Source organism: Bombus impatiens, unplaced genomic scaffold (assembly GCF_000188095.3).
Source record: "Bombus impatiens unplaced genomic scaffold, BIMP_2.2 scf_0092, whole genome shotgun sequence".
Classification (NCBI taxonomy): Eukaryota; Metazoa; Arthropoda; class Insecta; order Hymenoptera; family Apidae; genus Bombus; species Bombus impatiens.
In genome coordinates, this window is record NT_176511.1 from 370,589 (window position 1) to 394,854 (window position 24,266).

A 24,266-nucleotide genomic window follows, 5' to 3' on the forward strand; every position below is an offset into this window, starting at 1 on the left:
CCAATCGTCGATTATATCGACGAAAGCGTCGCGTTTTCTACGTTAAAGTTTCGGCTGATCGCAGAAATTGGGCGATCGCAACGTTACAAATTAATTCGCTTCTGTTTCGTACACGAACAATTTTCATTCGATACTATGACATTTTTAAGACGTTTGTTTCTCCACGAAGTAGATTTTTTCGTTCAATGGTCGATTTGAGAAGTGAAAATTCAACGTTTATAAGCGTCCGCTTAAGGTTTTTGTACTTGATAATTCGTCAATTTTATATTTTTAACTGTTGTCACCTACTTTCCAAACTTCGATACGTATAAAAGAGTCGTACGAATATTCTGATTATTCGTCACGATCACTGACAAGATCTTCTAACGTTCGCGCTACAAATCTTGTCGATATATATTTGATAGGGGGATCTTGTCAGAATTACAACCAGCTGTAGTTTAAAAACATTCTAACCAATAATTTTATAACGTTTGAAAGTCGCTTTAAAAATATCCCCCTTAAAAAAAAAGAAAAAAAAAAGAAAAAAAAAGAAAAAAAAAAGAAAAATTGAAATAAGGGAGGAAAGATCACTTTTTAGCGAGATATAATATTGTACACGCAGCTCCGCCAATACGAGCGCAACATCTGCTACTCCGGGCGGCTTGTGGGAGTGCAGCAAGTGCCTGGACGAGATGCGGCTGATGCAGAGGCTGGCGATCAGCGGACTCCTGTCCGTGATACTGATCGTCCTTCTGACCGGCACGTTCGTCACGCGTCGCGACTTGGCGAACGTCATCGAACGTGGTGTGGCGCCTGAAGAACGAAACGAACAACAAGTAAATCCAGCCTGGGTACACAGCAACGTGGTCCCGGGCCAGGATGAGCCGAAACCCGAAGATAAGGATCGACGACCGGATTTCAAGCATAGACAGGTCGAGCCATCCGCGGTTGGACCCCCGCCGATTTCTGTACCCGGACCCTACGTCATTAGACCGCCTAATCCACCTCTGGATGACGTGACTAATCAGCGCCGCGAGAAGATCAAAGAGGTAAGCGGTTTAACCGTGTTTCTCTCTGTTTCTCTCCCCCTCTCTGTCTCTCCTTTTGACATACTCTGTTTCCGCATCGTATAACAGATAGTAATCTACAGTTTCGCGATGATAATTACTGCTATGCCTTCGAATTGCCTACGTGCTTTGATGCGATGGAGGTTTTATAGATGTCTTTTGGAATTTTTATTTTCGAGAGAAATCGAGAGGTCTGTCGGGAGTAATTTTTATTTCGAGAGTTGCTTACGAATGAGGAGCGCGGCTTTTTTAGGCGTTCAATGAATCCTTGGGTTTAACTAATGACGTAATGCGATCAGGTAAGAAGTATAATATATATTTTTTTTTAAGAAAAATCGAGAGACTTGTATCGAAGTTCGTTGCCTCTGAACGATGCGTGAGATTCTCGAAGGTTTCAGCGTGAGTTTGAGTTCGATCAACGATAGAGCGCTATGGGGTGAAAGGTTTTGTAGCGATCTTTTGCGAAAAGAAATTCAGTGACCTGCCAGGAGTAATTTGATTCCGGGAGTTAGAATAACTAATGGTCTTTTTGTGAATGGGTTTCAGTGTGAGTTTGAGCTTAATTAACGTTTCAAACGAGATCAGTCTTAAACATTTTGATAATTTTCCGAGGATTGTTCGAGTTTACCTAAGCTCTCTTAAGTGTGCTAATATTTATGAACAGCGTATACGCGATCTCAAACTCACCGAAGAGTCATCCACATTAGGCATCAGCTTTTCCAAGTTAGCGAGGTAAGAGATTACAGAATTAAGTTTTCATTGAAATTGCCATCTCCAAGTCGCATTACCATCAGACACATCGCAAGTAGGTAGCGTGGTAAAGCGCCCTACATACCACCAAGTATCGTTAACGAGTGTAAAAGAGGGAGGAGGTAAGTCAGAAGGAGGCGGCAACTTTCTCCTCGTTGAATCTCTGTGTACGAGTAATTGGATAAAGGTGAGTAATCTCGGTCTACGTCTTCTGCTCGTAATACACGTAATTTTTGGAACGATACCAGGACCCGGTATAACTGAAATTATCCGTCATTTCGTGATGCAGTAATTGAAGCCCTGCCTCGGCCTCAAAACGTTCATTTCGGATACTGGCAGTGATTTAACGATTACTTAATTTCCCTGTGGCCCGGGTTTTTACATCGAGCGATGCTTCCGCCTCCATTTAAGGGGAGAAACCAGCAATTCGTCGTTCAAACAGAAAACGTCGTTCTTTACTGTTCGATACAGTATAATTCCGAACACGTGGTTTCGCGATCGGAGTTCCGGTGGAAATAGACGAGATATCGGCCTCTCGAACGTGCTCGTTTAAAACAATTTACTTCCACCGAATGAGCGTTTGCGTTACGATTAAAGAGAATTTTTATCAGCAACGTGCAATTTCTTGATGCGAGTGTTCATTCTCGTTATGTTTCACGGTTCGGTGTGCGGTTAACCAAAATCGAAATAATCGTCGTTCTATTTTGTTTTTATTGTTCGACGATATCGTGAATCTGTACGCAGGTACATAATAAAAGTACAAAATAAAATTCATAAATGTAAACCATATTTCCCCTCAAAATCGATGGTGGATTCGTAAAAGTCGTTTGAACATCAGAATCTAATCGCTTTAAAGTTAGTCCACTCGTTCGTTATATATTCTTGTTCGTTGATTCTTGTTAAATAGTGTTCATTATACCTTGAATATAAAACATTTGACCAAAGATAGGCACGATTTTAATTTCCAATTTAAAAATTTTCTTCTTTCCTCAAGCAGCGACATAAAATTAACGGTTCAAACCGTCTTGTACTTTTGATCGTTCCGCGTCAAGGAGATATTTTATTATGTCGTTATATCATCTTTTTCTGCTATAAACAGTTACCACTGAATATTCTTTACTTTTCTTTTTTTTGTGCAATTCATTCGTAATCGCGGACCAGAGAAAATACCAACAAAAATTTGATAAGGAAACTTTTACTCACTTCGGACCCTTTCGTATCGAGTTGCAAGATTTTCAAGATTTTGAAGATCGAGTTTTAATCTTTGCCCCGAATCCTCATGAATCGGAGCAGATGAAATTTTAATAAAATTTGATAAATTTGAAATAGTAAAATTTGGCGATGCAAATATTTGCACAATACACCTAATAGTATCTGGCTTTGGACTGCGTAAAGATTTATGGATGCATATGATACGAGAAAATATGAAGAATTTTCAGAATTCCCATGAATATCACTAGTAATCCTTACAGTTAATGCTACGTTAAACACCGAATATTCTCTCCTTTTGCATCCTAAACTCGAGTATTCGGTCCCTTCTCACGTTTCTAACACTGGAAACTCAGTCACTAGCTATGAATATTCATATGAAATTATTGATTCATACCTGTTCTCACAGTACGGAATAAACATCGGAATTTAAACATCGTGCACGTTGTAAAGTTATTCCAAAGTTAAATTTATTCAAATAAAATTTTGTTTTTTACTTCGAATTGAATTTGTTTCGTATGCGTCATCGTGAAACTTGTAGTATCTTGATAGTTCTGTAAACTTTTATTTATTTATTTCTTTTTACAAAAATCTACATATATGACACATTATATTTATATTATATTACATTATCTTACGTTCAGGGCAATACTATAACGACGAGCGTAAATATGTCAAATTCAGCTCAAATTAATTTATTCTTATCGCTCGAAATAAAAATTCAGGCATTTCTGTATTTATGTTTTAAAATACGAGAAATATATTTTTGAATCCTATATTATAGAAAAAGAAATAGAAATTATAAAATTCAAGATATCGAAAATTCTCGTCTTTAATTGTTATACATTTATGGAAAGTTTAAAGATGCAGAAACTTATGCACATAACACTAATACAAAAACATGAATAATTGAATAGGTGAAACGAATTTCTACTAAGGTCCGATTTCTTCAATTATGTTCATCAAGACATAAATTTCCATGAATATTTGAATGTCTAAAATTCGAAAGCTCTAAAATGGAAATTCTCGCGACAAAATCAGAAGGAAGGCGCGAACTCTCCGTCTTCAGATCGTTCTTTGCAAACTCGAAATGCATAATCGGTGACTTCTGTGGATCGAAATAGTGCGTAAAATTGGAACGGTCGTGAAATTACGTTTGACTAATTCACTATCTCGGTCGATCTTTCGTGTTATTTTCTCAGCTGTCTCGTTTCGCCCTCGTGTTCTCATTTTCTACGCGGCTAGACTACTCGTATTGGCTAGACACCGCGGGACAAAGGATTCATCGATTTCCCTTTGCGATTCTCTTTAATTTCCGCCCTTTTTGCCGCGTCGTCGCGGGACTTCAAGCGAAACCGCAGCAGCCGACGTAGAAGTCACCGAATTTTTCCATCATGCTTGTTCAAAGTCTGCACGAAATCATCGAAATCTTTTGCCGGATTGAGCTTGGTTCTCTCCTTGATTGAATTTAAAACAAACGCAGAAACGGAAGGATACTTTTACGTAGCTTCTTGGACTGATAGTTCGGCTCGGTAAGAAGAAATTCATCTTGAGATAAAAAGTGAAATAATCAGAAATCATATTGGTCGTCTCTATAAATTGAGTGGCAGAAAAATGTAAAAATGTCGTTTTTCAAGATTTATTTTGCGATTTTTTTATATAAATTTGTCGCAATAATCGAGCTTAGTAAATCAAGGAAGCAAGTGACTTTGAAAAAAATTCAACGTTATAGTCGCGTATTTATTATAAATAATACTAATCACATATGTGTTAGATTTAATGAAATTCGTTAGTGATTTTATAACTTGTAGCAATCAAGCAAGTACGTCATACTTTTAAATAGAATTTCTTTAACAAATTTACTGCTGTACGAATTTTTTCGTCCAAGGATAGCCAGCTAATTTTAACACGTTTATTGGTACAAAAACATCGTGAAGTAAAAGATCAAATTTGGAAACGCAGATTTAGTTGACGAAGATTGGCATCGTAAAGTAGGAGATATTTAATAAATGGACGTACAGAATTTCGTAGAATATCCTCGAAAAATGAGGTACTTATTCATACGTATTCATTTTTGTCGCATTCGATTTTCTAGATCGATTTCTCAATGTATTTATAATAGTTAATTCGATCGTATTATAAATTACGACTCATAACGTGCTGTCATTTGTAGCTATGAACATTACAAAGAATAAAGTTCAATTTATCCATAATTCTCAAATCAAAATACGTCTTATCGAAAGTAATTCAATTATTCAAACAATTTAAAACTATACCAAGAAGAAATGTAAAAATATTGTAGTATCGTGGACGAAGGATCTGGGGGTGTCATACGGATTGTAAACAAGCGGTTGCTGAGCTGTGAATTATAAACAAGCGGTTGCTGAGCATGTGCGTAGTGAGGCTAAGACAAAAGACAAGGGCACAATAAACGAATTAACAACAGTATGAGTTGAAAAGTCAGAGAGTGCAGATTGCGTTGTGGAGATAGTGTTGTTAGCGTTGTTAAGAGAGAGTTGAATTTACGTTGACGAGGATTGTTAATTAATTATCTAGTTGTTTTAATTATTATACGTTTGTTGCAATTAGTTCATGTAAAATAACCATTGTTTTCTGTTTAATTAACAACTGTTTAATCCATTTATCGTTGATAAACTAATTATAATAGTTTACAATACTAGAATATTGAATAAGAAAAAAATCGGCAAAACTACGTAACGAGTTTCAAGGTGAAGGTGCAACAGAATACGAGAGAGGATGTCAAAATTGATCAGATTAGAGAAGTCGGATGTATAACGACTTGCCGTGTGTAATTAATTTAGCAAAGAGCAGTAAACTGGATATCCGCGATAATTCCGTTCGTGGAGCAAGATCCGTGCGATAATGAGTCAATCACATCAAGGCCGTTTGGAACATTGCCGGAGCGATTATCCCTTTGAAAGCTCGTCCGTCTTTCTACTTCCCACCCCTTGCCCTCTTTTACCCCATAGTTGTCCCTATCTGTCTTGTTCCCTTGTCTGTATGTGCAGCTCGGTTCCCGTGTCTCTGTGCATAGGTTCTGTTCCTATAAATCTATTTCGATCGGCTGATTATCATTGTTCGCATTAATCCCTTCTGGACGATAGATTTGTCTGAAATTCTGCTCTCTAATTGAAAGCCATGCATAGGAACCGCTAGATACCGGCAGTCTCCATGCTTAATACGCTTCAATCGATGGAATGTGGCTAAATTATACATGCGACCGCTTCAAATGATTGTCGATGATTTTGAGGGAAAGCTGGGAAATTGGGAGTCTTTTTTCGCGATTTTTACGTGGCAAATAAGATCGGCGGCCTGCCATCTGCACTTTCAATCGGTAATTTAAAGGAATTTTTCGTCTTTTTTGTATTTAAACCTTGCTTTGCTTAAAAAAAAAAAAAAGAGATGGCACGTAACAATAGAAAAGTATTGGATGATATTGTAGAAACTTCAAGAAGAATATTCAAGGATTTCGGGAGATTTTTCTAAGACGCACAAATGTAAAAAGGGAAAATTGACGGGCTTGAACGGTACAGTATGCAGACAACGAGACGATAGTAAAAATAAGATTTCCGACAGAGGATTGGGTTGCGGTTAATCCTTTGGAATACGACCGGTGGCACGCACATAGAAAATGTCGTGGTCTCTGTGGTTTTTGATGATTTTGGGAAAAAGGAGATAAAGCAGGAGTCTGTCGAAAGATACCATAATATATGGAAAGCAAGATTAATTAGAGCGTTATCGTTTAATTACGACTAATGTCAATAGACACGGAGTTTTGCGAAGAAAGAAAACGGAAATCTCGTGAAACGTGAAAATAGCTGCTTTCAGTGACTGATATCAAGATTTTAATCGAGTTTGAAATGCAGGAATTACATATTGATATCGACTCTATTTGAGCTTTTAAACACAGCGAGATGAGTGAAATATCGTTTTGTATTACCTGTTTTATGATTGCTTTATGTACCATGCGAATAATTACAGTTTAGCGTTTGTTCTGTACTTTTTTTTCTACAAAATAGATATTTGAATTTGTGCGTGAACGCGTGTATTTATATGTGAAAGTTCAGAGAAACTTGCATTTCAGTAACAAATTCATCAACAATTTCGTCCTTGATAGGTATTCTATTTATATAATTCGACGCTATTTTTAAATCGATCTAAGAGAAAAATTCGAAAAGGAATCCACCCGTAAAGACGAAGACAGAATCGCAATTATCGAAGAATCGTCATAATTAAGTAAATAAATGGGTTCGTAACATTACGCTAAATGAAGTAAACCGAAGTAGAAATATCTGCTTAATGGGCGTACAAAGTGAGGAGGGGGATATCAAAAGAAAGTTCCATTAAAAAGTACGCGAAAGTAATTTACACGAATGGAAAGGTTGAAGGGTGACGTGACAAAAATAGAGTTGAACGAACGAATATCGTTGAAAGTGTCAATTGAGTGTACTGATGCGTTTTCCCTATGATGTATCGGAATACCAATCGACAAATCTTGCTTTCTTGATTTAGAATTTAATCGACTTCCATCCGATCCTCTATATCCAGTCGATTCTGGGTTTATCAAAAAACGATCAACCCGCGCTATTATCCAGTTTATCGGGCCGATTTATTGAACTTGGTTACCTCTCTTGTCCGTAGGATATTTTTTAAAGGATACTTTATTTTTCTTCAAACAGTACATTGAATTTCAACTGCTTCGAACAAAAGCTTATAACCACTTATCGATTCACAAATACTAATCAGAGTCGATATATACAAATACTCTAAACATTATCAACAAATTTTTGATTACATATTTTTATATACAGAGTAGCGGACAGAAGAAGGTTTATAAAATATGAGATATAAACATATAAAAAGGCATGATTTTACGAAAGTTAGTTTAGAGTTATATCTAATAAAAGCAACGAATAAATAAAACATATACCACAGAATATATGACTTTTATCAATGTATGAATAATTTTTAGTATAAAGTTACTAAAATTCCTAGCGTATCAATTTAAAACTTTCTTTTACCCGTCACTGTATACAACAAAAACTTGTTACATAATAATCTACGACGTACAACTTGCCAGTTATCAATTCATTGACATTGTTAGCTACCATGTAAATTATTGTGCCAAAAAAAACTCGTAATTATCCTTTTCTGCGCCCAATAAATACTTCCCTAAATTGGTTGAAATTCCATTCACGAAACTCCCATTCGTCCTAAAATCGCGAATAGATCCTATCTGTTTCTTTTTCCTTTTCCATTTCAACCGAAGCTCAATCCCGTTTCGCAGTCTAATAGCGTGTTATTTTTACGATCGTAGGATATAATTAGTTCTGTAATTGGATCCCAGGTAACACATAGTCGCGAATTCTCCGCGGTAAGCTTTGCGAAACGTTTTGGAGCTTCACGCCGTTATATACGAGAGCTTATAGATCTCCCGGTTGGTCGAGGTACACATCGTTCATTCCGAACGAAGCAATTTGCTTTGCGAGTGGACTCGCGTAATTCACGAAATGGGTAAACCACGTTCAGGATAGATCTCGATTTACTGTTCACGCTGCATCTTGAATAGATCCCGTTTACGGGGGCCGATCGTCGCGCGAATAAAAATCCACCCTCATTTAACTTGCTCCCGGTGATTCGACGTTTTCGATTATTTTGAATATAGATTGCTTGTTTAAGGGTGTACCACGAGATTAGGCCAAGTGTTTGCTAACCGAAACGAATTTTAAGTGTTTTTTTTTAACGTTATAAACATTCGTGTAGGTTTTGTTAAATTTACGGCGCAATGTTGCCTTTTCTCGTTAATTAGAATTTTATTGAAACGTAAAATTATATTATATAAAATTGTGATTTTCGAACAGTGGAGGCATTAAATGCAAATTATTTTTGTACTTTCCAATGTTTCTTTTCGAACCTTATTTTTATTTGACGTGACGTATCTTAAATTAAATATAAATTTAATTTCTGACACAATCTTGTCCTTTTTTTCGTTCTTTCGAATTTTGTTTCGATATAAAAATTTAATTATTTTTTAAGTGACTTTGAAGAGATCGAAAATAGAAGCTTGTAAATAGAAGCTCTATAACGATGTACATCCATCAAGCTTCTTTATTCAATCGGCATAAACGTCGATAATAATCTGTCTTTTATCAAGTTCGTGGCGAAAGCTTCTTTCGTACGGGTCAAAGAAATCTTAACCAATGTCTGACCCAGATTTCTGTAATAACAGAAACTCGCGTAACATTGTTCGAATGACGTCACAATCGATTCCATACGACGCAACATCGATCTGATTACATTAGCCAAGCAGCGTCTCTACTCAAACGATCGCTAATCCTGACGTATTAGGGATCGTGCTTTAAACGTTGTCTCTAATTATCGGCAAGCATGTAAATCGAGTAGACCAACGTACCTATCTGCACGAGAATATACTGTTTCAATTCTATGGAAAACGCTTATGTTTCTAGACAATACTTGTATAGTAACTATGCTTTCGGAACATCCTACTGATACGTTCCTTTGTTAGAATTAACAACACGTTTATCAGCAACGTTATTGGTTTTACGAAAAGTACTTATTGAGAAGAATCGTATATTTTCAAGAATAAAAGTTATTCTTAGCAGGATCTTTTAAAGGGTTTTATTTTTTTATGGAGTTAAAAAGTTAGGAATAACTTTGCGATGTAACTGTGACGGGTTGTACAAATAAATTTCATAAGAGAATTATACTTTTTCAGGATGGATTATTTTTATTGTTGGCGACTAAAGGGAATGATCTTGAATTTCTCAGAATTTGGCTATTTGTCACTGAACAACCTGGTATCTATCAGAAAAGTGAATTATCAGAAGGCTTTCCGCATAGAAATCTTTGGGAGGAAGTTGCTTTGGTTTAATTTTTTAATTTAATTTTAATCTTCGGTTTTAGCTCGAATTTCATTAAATTTAATTTTAAATTTAAAATATTATCATTATTATTACGTTAATGAAAAGTAAAATAAAATTCTGAAAACTAATGAAGCAAAAGAATAGAATTGTCAGAATAGAAAAAAGATAGGTCAAGCGTAGGAGATGTAAAAAATAATAGAAACAAAAATTTCGGAAGTAAAAGAAGACCACAAGAGTGGGAAAAAACATTTTCAAGTATATGAAAAGAACAATATCTACGAGAAAACGTAAATTCTAATAAATAATAAGAAATAATAAAAAGAAAAAAACAAATACGAAGAATAATGTAATACGAGAACAACTGAAGCAACATAATCCTTGAAGCTTGTTCAATTTTACGGTCTCGCTGTGTCGTGGAAACTATTCTGCCGTCAAGAGAAGCATCTTCTTCGAGTCTGATTACCATTTCCGGTGTGGGGAAGGCGCTTGGTACGCGCGATGATATTCGAACGAATGGACCTTCCGACAAAGTCGCATTGTCTGCCGAACGAGCGAGTCTGGTACAATAGAAGCGGTTCCTTTTAATGAGACGTTGGCTAAGGGAGAAACGATAGACGTCGGAAGGGGCGAAGGGTGCCGGATAGGTATAGGGTGTTGCATAAATCGCGAACATTGGTATCGGTTAATGAGAAATTCGATGAAGCACAAAGCTTACGTGAAATGTATGGTCGATATTCTATACGCTACCATGCATCCAGAATAAACTGAAGGTATTCGATATCTACATTGAAGTTTATTCAGCCTGTGAAATTTGAAGTAGAGCTCGTTTAGTCGAAGTTTAAGCAAATAGAAATATATGGAATTGTAAGACACGCACAGAAACGTTTAATAGAATTGCATTTAGTTACAGAATTAATGTATTAGTTTAAATGAAAGCGATTCAAAGCGATATAAATCATATCGCTGATATCATTGCTGATTTGAACCGACAAATATTATTAACGATATTTAATGTAGTGTACGAGATGCGTTTAAACTGTATTTCGATGATCTGTAAAACGTATTTCGATGATCAAAGTGTGGGATGTTCTTATTTGTATCGCGTAGAAGACACACGCAGGAATTTTGTAGATTCTCTGATATAGTCGAATGTGCAAAATTTTGAGACGAGTTGAAAAACACATATCTAGTGTAATATCGGAAAATAAAGATAGAATTTTTTTCCCGATTGCTTACAATTTATTAATATTAAATTGAATATACAAATATAAATTGGACAGAAAACGATATTTATTTAACGGAAACTAAATGCAATACTCGTATCTATATCAAATAACTTTACAGTTATTTGGCCACTCTCGTCACAACGAATCTAACACACACTCTCTCTCTCTCCAACAACTCTACTCTTCGATGACTCGATTAGCTCTGATTCTCGCAACACGCACATTTTTCGACTCGCACATTCTGATCTTTCGGTCGTCCGGCCTTGGATAGCGAAACCGTCCTTCTTCTAACGTTGTCTATTGTTTTCCTCATACCTGTGTAAGAACTACCAACTACGTGCCTTTAGTCATGTAGGTACTCTTAAATGTAAACGAACCACAGAAAGACGACGTACGCGGTTTTTCTATTTTCAACCGATTTCTAATTCAAACTACCTTACGATATTACACTAGCTTCAGAGGAAAATAAAAAGAATTCTTCAATTAATTTAATTCCACTAAGTTAAATCTTTAATATTCCTACTTACATTAAAACACTTGCTTCTGTCGCAAGAATTTAGAGCTTCGCTCTGCAAAAGAATAAATTACAAATAACCTGTCCACCAAGCAACGAAAGAAACATCCACCCAAGGCAACGTACCATGACAAGCAAAAAATCTCTCCATGAAACCCAAACCACCTTCCGTGTGGACTGCCTGGAATTCCAAACACTACCATTTCTACCTTTTCACCCAAGAGCAACCCTCGAATCGTATCCCAGGCACGCAAGAACACCTTGTACATTTCCATCGTGGTACAAAGACAGAAACGCCAGAGGACAGAGAGAAATCGTGTTGTAAGCGGTCCGTTGCAGGGAGCTTTCATTCACAGATCAAAGAATAAGATCACGGGTGAAATGGCGAGAAGGGTGTCGGTCGCCTGGGCGAAGAATAATTCACGCTATTAGCTGAAAGCACAATACCCGCGATTCAACCCACGACAATAAACAAAGACATAATTATAGTATACCTCCGGAGGGTCGTCGTCGGCGTAGAATTCCGGTCCTTGCATCTTTTGCCTTTTCTGTCTCTGTTCGTCTTTGTCTATTTACAACGTTGGTCGATCCATGCAAGAAACTGGTATGGTCGAGTGTAGTGTTGCTGAAAGAGAAATGGCAAGATTGTAGATCAAAGCTTTATATTATATAGAATATAAATTATATTTTATATTTTATATAGAAAACACCCTACAAGAATTAAGATAATATTCTATATTAAGTATTTTGTTAAAATCAGAATAATATTCTACGTTAAATTCCATACGTATATTCTACATTGCATACTCTGTAGAAATTAAAATGATATTCTGCGATAAATTTTGCATATTTTACACGAAGTACTTTGCGAAACTAGTTCTGATAGAGCTCAAGCGTCCTGTTTCTCATTATTAGGTTGTCCGAAACATGTCTTTCTTTCGCAAACGTATTTTTCACAACAATGCAAGTCTGTGAAATGTCGCAATGTTTATCTCAACAGAACAAAATGGATCGTACGTAATTCGACAAAATAATATAAAACAAAATACGTTGTGCGTCTATTATTTCCTCATAAAACGAAAGAAACTTTTCGGACAACCTAATATATTTTATTTTTCAAATTTTACATCTTTATTATAGATCTCTACCATATCTTTTACACCAACAATACTTAAGTTTTGGAGGTGCCGTTTGTAAACAGTGCTAGGCGTGCAAGATGCGCGGAATCTCGCGTTCCCATAACATGCCGGCTCTCACGATGGTTGCGTAGTCGAGCGGAATCACGGGTTCAACGTGTTTCATCGGAACTCACCGGTGCTCTAGATTGATTAAACCGTGGTCTATGATAGATATCTTGGCAAATTTCACGAAGACGAAACTGCCGGCTGATACCTGCACAGCTACCTCGAAGTAGTGTCTTTCCGTTGACTTGCTCTATTTGGAAACTCGTAGTTAAGGAACTGCCAGATACTTGACGATCGGTACGACGATTTCGCCGATTGGAGTTTAACTTCTCGGATAAAGCTGGTCGTTGCCGCAGCTTACAGATTTGCTTTCTTAATTATATTTTATACATTCATAAATAATATTCTAAATTTTATACACTCTTTATTTAAAATAAGATGTAAAAGTACTAGTTAAAAATATCTCCATGCATTAGCGATACAAGAATACTATTAAAAAGTGTAGATTGTATATTAAATTCGTCCATCGGTGATTCTGCCAGATTCAACAACTTGTTCGTGGCTTTTTCTCATTTTACACATTTTCTATTTTTTTTCTTTTTTGCTTTTTCAAATTTTACCATTTCACCGTTTTAAAATATCCTGTTAACACGCTTTCACCTCTCCGATTTTCTTCTTCTCACCAAAGAAAAATCTTCTTTTGTCAAATCATCGTTGCATCTGTTCACGATGATTATCCTGGATGATTTCCAGTTTTTACATTATCCTACATTTTTGCTTGTACCCTTGACAATGGAAGGAACGACGTTGCAATCGTTGTATCTTCCGTTGAAAGATGTCGTCCCGCGTCTCTCCGTGGTTAATGACATCCGATAACGAGTCGACGCTATAATTGGGCTCGCCCTGCCGTGAAGATTGGTTCTCGCTTCGATGCTTCCTGGCGATCCTTCAGGACGTCGAAGGAGGCCTCCGCGTGCATACGTATCTCGCAAATCTCGCTGCATTCCTCAGGAACCCCTGCAAACTGAACGTAATTTTACGGCGAACTGCTGAGGGAAAGTAGGGGAAAACAGGGAAAGATAGACAACAATTCAACTCTCCCAAAAATATCTCACCTGATAAGTAGAACGCTCGTTTGATAGTGATGCGCTTTGAGAAAATGGGAATTAGATGGCTGTGAGATTATTTAAACGTTTCGTTTTACCATTTCTTTCTTTCTGAACGCTTCATTTCCTAAAATGAAGTGAAATAAATATTTACAATATTTAGAAGTTCTCTTTTGAAGATCAAAGATATTGATTTAATTAGAAATTTTGTGTAAAATTTCACAAAGTTTTAATGGGAATAAAGATCGTGCTGGGAAGTTAATAAAATTATGTCTCTTTGGTATAAAAATATTAAAATTTCAAATCGGCAAATTTCCAAATTTATTAGTCGAAAAGCAAATTATTCAGTGTCGCATATATAGCTACAACTTTTTATTTATATATTTCAGAGATAATTCTCCTAAGACGTAATATATTCTCTAAATTCTATTGCAGCTTTGAGATGTTTAAAATTACTTAAAATTATTACTTCGGACTAGCACAATTCCCCCTTACCTACTTGGTTTACCTATTTGATCCTAAACAAGCTATATCAATTTATCAGTAACCTCTTGATGCACTCTGTACAGAGTGTCGCTCTGCTTAGCATTAATCAAAGGTTTATCGTCAAGAAACTTAGCATTGCGTGTTATACAAGTTCTGGTTTGTAGCCAATGGCGCCAAAGGATGTTGAACTTTTGGATCCATACAATATAATGTAATATACAGAGTTCAGTGTGCTACAAATAAGATATGAGTGTACGAATATATAGTTGTATTGAACTTGTGCCATCTGTATGCGTCTAACTAGTCTGAAGTTTCGACTAAATTTACACCGTACCGGCGTCAACGTAATAACCAATTATTTAACAAGAAACACAATAAATTTTCTCTCTTTTACTTTATGCACTGAAACCTTGTTAACGATCATTTTCACTCTATACGATTTTCTTGACTTTATGTACAATATATCTTCGACAAGTATCAAGGTGTATTCTTTTTTATTAGCTTCATTAATTAACAGCATTTTAGGAAAGTGTTGAATATACTATAAAAATTAAAAAGTCGAATAGTCAATGATTTTATAAATGTATAATTTTTAAAGACTGAAATAATTTCAGTATTTGGTTTAAAATCTTTAAACAACGTTAAATTGCAAGCAGAATAACAATTATACATGTTGGACAATCGATGAATGAAATATCCATTTCTACGAATGTACACTTCAAATTAGGATCTAAATATGATCGATAGTTTATAGATATGTGCGATAGTTTCTTAAGAAATACAAATAAAAGTACAACATTTTATATTATTTCATCTGAAACAAAAAGAAATTCTACGTTAAGATCCTAAAACTAATAATATCAAAATAATGAGAAACCAAAGAACAAGTTCAAAATGACTGCATCGGAGATCCTAACTTTGAGACAGTCGTTTATGAATTAGTTACCTAATGTTTCTTTAATATTTATCCAGATTTCTTCGTTTCTTGATAACCTCGAATTAATTGGCCAAATTTTCTGTTTCTGTTAGATCCTTGCCTAATAACATCTGACAAGTAATCCAAATATAATTACACGTTACTTTCATGAACCTCCATCTAATAAAATAAGACTCAACGGTGATTAAAACCAGATCGAAATTTTTAGGAAATATTCATGACTAATAACGAGGAAAAGACCAGACTGGATAAAAAGTAACGAAGCCAAAAGGGTATGAATTCTTTAAAATTCCGAATACCTGTAGTATCTCGGGGAATTTCCCTTTCCTGTTGGACGTTTCCTCTGTTCTTCGTTGCACGTTGTTTGTTCTGTCATCGGTCCGGATCGTAAAATATTTGCGGTGTGATGCTCGGTATTTTCATGTTATCCGGCAATCTTCCGAAGCTACAACGAAGATATTTTTAACGAATATCGCGGCCGACGTCAGGTGAACGGAACACACTTACAGCGATCCTCTTGAACCAGAAAGACGAAGAGAAAAAGGTTTCAACGAGGCGAACAACTTCCGTTTCCATTCCAATCCGTGTGCACGTACAAATTGAAATTGTAAACTGTGCGCCAGCTTGTATCCTGTCAACAGAAATGAAATTCGAGGAAATCCCTTTATTAAAGAAGTTCGCTATCCCGATAATTTCTTAACGCGTACGAACAAATGATGCTTTGTTGTATTTTGGTATAGCTATTTACCGTTTCAGTTAAAATACTTCTGTAAAACACAGGATATGGTAACTGTACATGCTGAGTATCCTATATACAGTGAGAATCAAAAGCGAGTGTAGACAAAAAAAAAGAAATCCACATAATATTGTTAATGAAAACAGTTCTTTGTCAATATTTTTCTCTTTCTTCCTTTTCCTCTTTTATCCAACTTTACTTTTTTCACTACGAATTCTTCCCTCTATTGCAGAATTCCGTGTATCCGTGATATTTTTCGGTGGCGTGGCCAACTCTGTACGAAGATCGAGATAGCCGAGGCATTTAAAGAGTTGGCGTATCCTCGTAAAGGGCATGGACGATTTTTATGATTCGCTCCACACTGAGATATTACGCGGTTTCGCTGGCTCCATTAAATTTTGCAGTCACGCAGAAGAATGCCGACTTGGTCTCCATGTTGCGGTTATTCTCTATCTCTTTCTCTCGTTTTATGTGTTTCCGATAAGGTTAAATGATAGAGTTAGTTCCAACAATGTAGGCACTTTTAGATAAGATATCATTTTTTGAATAATACAAATGTTTTTAGATTCTTTTTAATTTAGCTTTTGCCGCGATAGTAACCGCATTTTATTCTTTTCGAAATCTGCAATAAAAAGAGAAGATTGTAGAGGGAAAAGCAAAAGTGGATGAAAATAGGGAAAAACAGGGAAAAACTATGATACAGGCAAAGAGATGAGGAAACAAAGGGAGTAAATAAAAACAGAGAGATATACACGAAAGAGAGAGGAAAGGAAAAATGGGGATAAATACGCAATAAAGGAAGAATATAGATAGAAGAAAAAAATGTAGACAGGCACGTTGCGAGAGATAAATTCGAACCGTGGAACGAAAAGGGTTGGAGGAGTGGAGATTTATGTATGCAAACGAGACGAATCGCAACAGCGGAGAAGAAAGATACGAGAAGAGGAAAAAAATTGATGAAAATAGAGAGAGACGTGCTTTCCTTCCTCTAGCTAGATTTAGAAACGGTACGAGAGAAGTAACAATATCACGAAATGGAAAAGAAAATCGGAAAACTAAATATCGTTATATAGAATGTTAAGAAATAATTAAAATAAAGAATTGAATTAATTAAAACGTTAAGGAAGTTGAATCCATTTCTTCTATTATCATTTAAATATGTTTATGCAAATTCAGATTTGCATGAGTATAACCGAAGGAATAGGACCAAAAGAAAAATTTATGTCATCCTCGAAATGCTATAGCAAGCACTGAATCTTTGGTATTTTGTACATTTTTTCATATCATGCGATGTGAAATTATTAATAGTATGTTATACGAAATTTCTCCTAAATGCATAAAAAATCCGTAATCTAATGATAAAATCAGCATTTTCTCCGATATAAATACAGTAAGAAAGTAACTTTTGACTTTTTTTACAGTCGGTGTGTATAATTTGTCTTGCAAAACAGTATCGTAACAGAAGCCTGAATTGCTTCAATAACAAAAAAAAAAGGAAGAAAAAAGTAAAGAAAGAAATCGAACAAACGAGAAGAAGGCAGTAGAGAAATTCGAAAAAAGTAAAACACGCGAGTGAAAAAATGGAAACGCAAATGGAGAACAAGAGAAATAGAAACATAGGGATAAAAGGAAGGGATGGAAGCGAGTGAAAGAGTCGATGCCAGATTTCGTGAAATCACTGTGGGACGCCGACATGGTGGTACTTACGCTAGCCAGGGCAATAAATAACGCAAATTGAAAACCGCGGGAAATAAAGGGAGGGAATAAAACCGCGGCCAGATTAAGCACAGTTACACGTGTATATCCGTGGGTCCAGTTTCCTTGTTGTTTCGCATGCGCGCGTTCGTTCGTGCGTTTATGTGACCAGCCAATATACCAGCTCGAATATCTGCACCCTACTGCACCGCGACGCTTTTACGATTTTACGTTCTTTGAGCGCGAACACATTTCGATCTGACCAATTGGAACGCTCGTGCACGCGATATTACCCGCCGTTTTGGGTTTTGAGACGAATTTTATTTTTCCATGACAATTTTGTTTTCTTTTTCTTTTTACATATAAATGCTGCATCAGCTGCGAAGTTATTAACAGATACGTTTAAAGTATCATGTCGAGTATTATAAATTAAGTATTGGTCTTTGACGAAGATGGAAATTTTTATTGGTTGCTTTTGTCAAAAATTCTCTTCTCATGTTTATTTCATATTTATTATCTAGGAATTTTTATTTTCTTAGTCTTGGAAGGGTAAGGAATCAGAGTTATAAGACAATTTCATTAATGAAATTATGTCTAACAAGAAATATTATACGATAATTGTAAATGTTAAACCTTCTAAATAGATGTTATCCTGTAAACATGTATTTTTTCTATTATAGTTTAGATTAAATATTGTAAAATTTTTATTATCAATCGCCAACTAATTTTAATTAACTAATTTTAAGGAACCTGTTTATTCGACTCGTATGCTAAACAAGCTGACAATGGATCGTCGAAATGCCGCTGCTAACAGATTATCTCGCCAAATAGCGACTGTTTGACGTATCAACTAACAGGTATTTACAGAGCTCGCGTTCCCTACAAATAATTGCGTGTTGGCCCTAGCTCGAACAGGACACTGCTGTTTAAACTCATTGCGCCAAAATTAATCACCGTCAATGCCATTAACCGCTCCTTCTCTATACCCCAATGATAAAAAATATAAACAGCTGTTACCACAGTAGCTGAGGTTTCGTGTGATTGCTCATTGCTAATCACCGAGTTTCGAGTGACAGAATTTAGTGTTTGAAATAAAGAAGCGAAAACAATAACGATAACAACATCTTTTTTATCAGCATTCGTTTCCTTCTGGATTACACGAACATCGTAAGGATACACTATATAATTGTATAAAATTATAAAAACGTTTGATCTTAATATTTTTATATTATAGTCATTCTATTTACAATCGTATCTAAATTGCATATATATATATTATTATATATTATTATATTATATATATATAATAATGAGATAGTATAATAAATAATGGATTAAGTGAATGTTGAGTGGATTAGTGCTAATAAAAAGTCGGATATTTTTATTCAATTGCAGATACAGTAAATCACTAACTACACTCGCTGTTTAATTAATATTCTAGTTGCTGACGATGGCACTTTCCAAAGAGATGATTTCTCTTCGAACATAAAACACATAATAATCGAAGCTCTAATATGTAACGTACGATAATCTCAAACATTACCTACTCCAAAAATAAAATCACGTTTAAAGGTCTAGAAGTTCCCGAGGTTATTCCAACGAATGTAATTCATAAATAATATATTCGTATTTCTCCATAGAGAGACCAGTTCTACGGTAGATGGACTTTTATCAATCGAATTCCAGTCACGATCGAATCACACGGTGACTGATCTGCGATCTCCGATATACAGAGCTGTTTGCATCGCGCACCCTGTACTTAATCCCGCGAGCACGCATCGAAGTGGCTTCGTCGACTTTTTCTCTTCTCTTCCTTCCTTTTTTCTTCTTCTAAATTTTTTTTCGTCTTATTTATCCAGTCAGAGCGATGCCCGCTCGATCGACCAGCAAGGTTTCTTTCCTCCGTGCTTGCATCCTTTCGAAACCAGCACAGCCCTCTCTGCACGACCGTGCACCGTTTGTATATTAATGGAAACGCGCTGCAGCATTGCTTTGAAAAGAAATTTTTTCTCCTGGCAAGTTCCAGGAAAAGAAGATGGGTCCCTCGAGTGACCTTTTGTTATTCAGTGGGATACCAACCACCAGGGATTTACAAGGGTTTTATGCAGGGTGCCTCGCTCGAAGCGATACGACCTGTTATCTCGCAAACTATTACAGATAACAAGCTTTTTTCTTTGATTTATAAGCAGTATAAGCAAGGAATAAAAATTGCGTATGAATGAATCAAATTTCCTTTAAGATTCCAACGGACTCGATATTAAATTCTAACTCAATTGACCTTTTCTCTATTCAACTTACAGAAAAGTATAAATAATAGACTTAGTGAATGCATAAGAACGTACAGTTATATCATAAGTCTATAATCTTAAAACCTGTCGTACAAGGAGTATACATAAATTGATTAAGAGATACGTAACTGTTCACGTAAGACGACTTGTTTCAAGTGTTGCTGTATTTTTCTTTCAATGAAAAACAGAAAGGTTAACAAAAGTATCCATAATTTTCTTTAGTTAATTAATAATTTCGTAATTTCCCTTCACCGACTTATTCATTACATGAACTTATGTGTTTCATCTACATATTAAAAATAATACGACACAGAGTATCTATCTATTTTCCTTTACTGGCCGATATGGTTCCGACAGGCTAACGTTCGAATAAGAATAATAATCTACCGTCCGGATAAAAAGCGTTCAGTAAATCGAGATCCTACTGTACCTTAATCCTTCAACGCTAATGTGAGATACGAATACAGCCAACCAATCATCTTTTGTACCAATAGATACAATCATACTTTCGTATTTATAAAAGTACTTGCTTCGTTCCATTTCCTGCCTTGTGTTTTGCATTTCATCGTGTTAAAAACCTATGATTGGAGCTAGAATCGCAGGAAGGATACGTGTATTATTATATAAGCAAGAAACAATTTCGCTAGAAAACAAGATTGTGCATTTTTGACCGATTAGATCGAAGAAAATTAAGCGGATTAAAGGTGGAACATCAAAGTTCACGAGAATCCCTTCACAGAGGGGAAATAATCGGACAGGACCGCGTACGTCGGCCACGAGGCTCGGCTTTGCCGGTTGTTCTTCCTTCCGTATCCCTTCCCGTCGGGCTAATGGTTTAATCCTAACACGGATGTTAACCAGATTACGATCGAAAGGAGGGTAGAGCGTGGAAACCTCTCGTCCTGTACACGTTGCCTGCGTTCGCCGCAGAACAAATTAGCCGCGATTACGTGGATAAGGACAAAAAGGGTCGAACGTCGCGATTCGCACCACCACCGGCCACGATGGCTGCCTTCTGCAATTTTCTGCAACGTCGCTCCCTTCCACGAATGCCAACCTTGATCGGGATTGTTCCTTCCTTGCCTTCGTCCTCCTCTACTCGCAACCAGATTATGGTTTGGATTTCATGCCGCTGGTTGGATGGAAAAGTGCGGTATATTTGCTTGTCTCTAATTTTTGTCGAGAAGAAACTTTGAAACGATAGAATTTGATAGTTTCTCGGTTTTGAATTGACTGAATCGTTTGCGCGATGATCGTGAATAGGATTTCTTGTTGAATCGATGAAAATCTTGTAGTTAACGGTGATATTATTCGATAATTTTAATGTTTAATATTTGGTTTATTAAGGCTTTAATGAAAGGCCTTTAACGATCAATAAGCTGTCAGTTTAACGTGTATAAATAATAACGAAATCAGTCTATGAGACTTTTGGATGAAAATCACGTATGATATTTGGACAATGAATCTGTGAAATTATTATATTTACTGCAAAGATTCACAAAAATTCATACGATCACTCATATAATTTTATCACTCATATAATTATTCGCAAATTCGATTTAAATAATTACGAGCGCATCGTGTGCGCGCAGGCTCGCATTAAAACTCGATCAAAACGTGATTACATCGAATCACCTGGTACGAAGATTATCCCATCCACGAAACAATGTAGCCAGGTTGTAATAAGAACATTCGCGAAAGTTCATCGACGAGATCAACTGCTCTCGCTCCTCAATCTCTCCCTCCATCTTCATCCGTCATGAATACCGCCGTGTCAAAAAAATTCCACACATCCCACCCCTTTCATCGTTCCCTCGTGAATTTATTGTTCTTTTTTCGTTCTCTTCCTCTTCCTTTCTTTTTTCTTTTTGCTTTTTCTTTTTTTAATTCACGATGACCGCAGAGAAAGGTTGGAGAGAAGGACTCACTTCTGTTGGTGCCACTGGCCAGGGCCCACAGATATTATACTGCCCCCTGAATTATACCGCCATAAAAACGTGATGAAGCGGCTGCGGACTGGCAGAGGCCGGCAAATGGCTCGAAAAATCAAAGAGAACGGGAATAATGGTCAACGAACGGCCGGACAGGCTAATATATTCGTTTTTCTCGGTACGATTCGCGTTGCTGTCCACCCCATCCCTTACGTACCAAGGATCCGTCTATTATTTTCACCAGCAATGACACGTGTGAATTCGCATCGAATTATTCTGCCAAATTTCGTTCGCAAATTTTTTCCCTCCTTGTACGTATTTTCGGGATTCTTTTGTCTTTCTTTTTCATTTTTGTTCCTCTTTAGTAGGGATGTATCTGCGGCAATCGTTTGAATTACGTTGAAAGCAGAATAAATTATTGAATGTTCAAACATCCAAATTCTATTAAATATCCAAGTCATTAAAGGAATTTTCACGGACACTCTGACTCTGATTATACTTGCAATACGAATCGAATGTAAAGACGTGAATATGTGACCTTATACGCGCATCAATTATGACAATTAGACATGTGACTTTACTAAAGTTTACTTACGTCTACTGGAAATGAAATAAACATTATCTCGGGATATTCCCCGACGTATTTTTAGTTTGTTAAATAATGCGAAATTATAAATTCGATATACTTAATCCTACAGATTTTCTTAAGCTTCAAACAAACCTCTGTGAATACTTATGATATACATAGTATAAAATTAAATTCAATTTAGTATATCTTAAATGTATAGATTTCCTCATAGAGTACAGAATCTTTCAATTGAAAGAAAGGAATTTCTACGTATCTGAGACTGGTCTATTTTCCGAAACCTCAATCTCGAAGCTCGCACCGAAATTTGTTTCAGAAATAAAATATAAAAAAAAAGAGAAACTTTCGTTTCCTGGTACGCGATTCGAAGACATCAGAACGAGTACCTATGTTTCCTGGAAAATCTCAGAACATCGTATGCTTCTACGATGGAAGGGTAAACTCGAAGACGGAAGTGCGTTCTTACTGCCAAGAATCCGTGAAGAAGAGTTGGGAGGGGAGGAAGAGAGCAGAAATGCCTGTCAGAGTAGCTGAAGCGAATCTCTTCGAGTACTTGATGATGTCTTTGTCTCGCCATGCATTAGTTTTTCTTGCTCTCCACAAGGAAACTTATCTTGCAACGTAATTACCCATCTGAACACGTGCACCAAGCGATTTACTTGACTGTTATTACATCCACTCTCGACGTTGCCTTGGAATATCAACAATTGAATTATTGTTTCTTATTTAAGAATTTCGTAATGAAATTTACGAAACATTTCTTTATCCGGTGTCCATCCTACTTCGAAATGAGTTCTTCCAAATCCTAACAATGTCCAATTTCTCACGATTAAAAGAATTTGATAAAAATTAGAATAAACGATAGCGCAACTATGTTACATCCAATGAACGAAAGTGCACTCGTTATAACGCCATATTCGTAAACTATATTTTATTGATAAAGAGTTTGTATAAAAATTCACAATGTAACAATAATTTGTATATATTTAATTTTCCAGGAACCAAATGATTAAGATCGATGAAATTGGGCAATTTATGCTTTGTGTCTGTCGTTTATTGAATAAAAATTCGAATTATAAATTCATTCGTAACCCTGTAATTTATACCGTTGCTATATATTTATGATTGATTTACATATATTGATTTTGTTTGAACTGTTTGATCTGATCGCACACTTTTTATGTATGCAGATGATGAAACATGGCTGGGACAACTACGTGAGGTACGCCTGGGGAAAGAACGAGCTAAGACCAATCTCGAAAAGGGGCCACAGCGCTAGTATCTTTGGTGCTTCAAATATGGGTGCGACCATCGTCGACGGCCTCGACACCCTGTACATCATGGGTCTACACGATGAATTCAAGCAAGGCCGTGACTGGATCGCTGAGAATCTCGACTTCGATATCGTGAGTACATAGTTTCCTCTTTTATTTTTGTTTTTGTCTCTGGGAAAATTGTAGCGTTCGAGAAGAAACGTGTAAACGTTGTGCACGTTCCAATGTTACAAATGGAACGCGTTATTGAATGACGGATTGAATTACGTTTTTAATTTGTGAGATAGACATAATTGAAAGAGACGGTGGTACAAGTACTGCGACAGAATCAAAGGAAACCACCATTTTCGAAGCTGTTCGCGTAATATTTCGGAAACTGCAATTGCTGTTGTG

The 24,266-nt window shown here is 36.2% G+C and overlaps 1 protein-coding gene across 2 annotated transcripts in view; it reads left to right on the plus strand.

The window, feature by feature from the left end:
* Positions 1–24,032, plus strand: part of LOC100747155 (mannosyl-oligosaccharide 1,2-alpha-mannosidase IB-like) — a 106,195-nt gene extending 82,163 nt beyond the window's left edge. For both annotated transcript variants that reach the window (XM_012394577.3, XM_024372709.2), the window contains 2 exons: positions 602–1,028; positions 23,790–24,032. In XM_012394577.3, the coding sequence (XP_012250000.2) occupies positions 672–1,028; positions 23,790–24,017 (585 nt within the window). In that variant the 5' untranslated portion in view covers positions 602–671 and the 3' untranslated portion in view covers positions 24,018–24,032. The remainder of the gene's footprint in view (positions 1–601; positions 1,029–23,789) is intronic.
* The last annotated feature ends 234 nt before the right edge of the window (positions 24,033–24,266 follow it).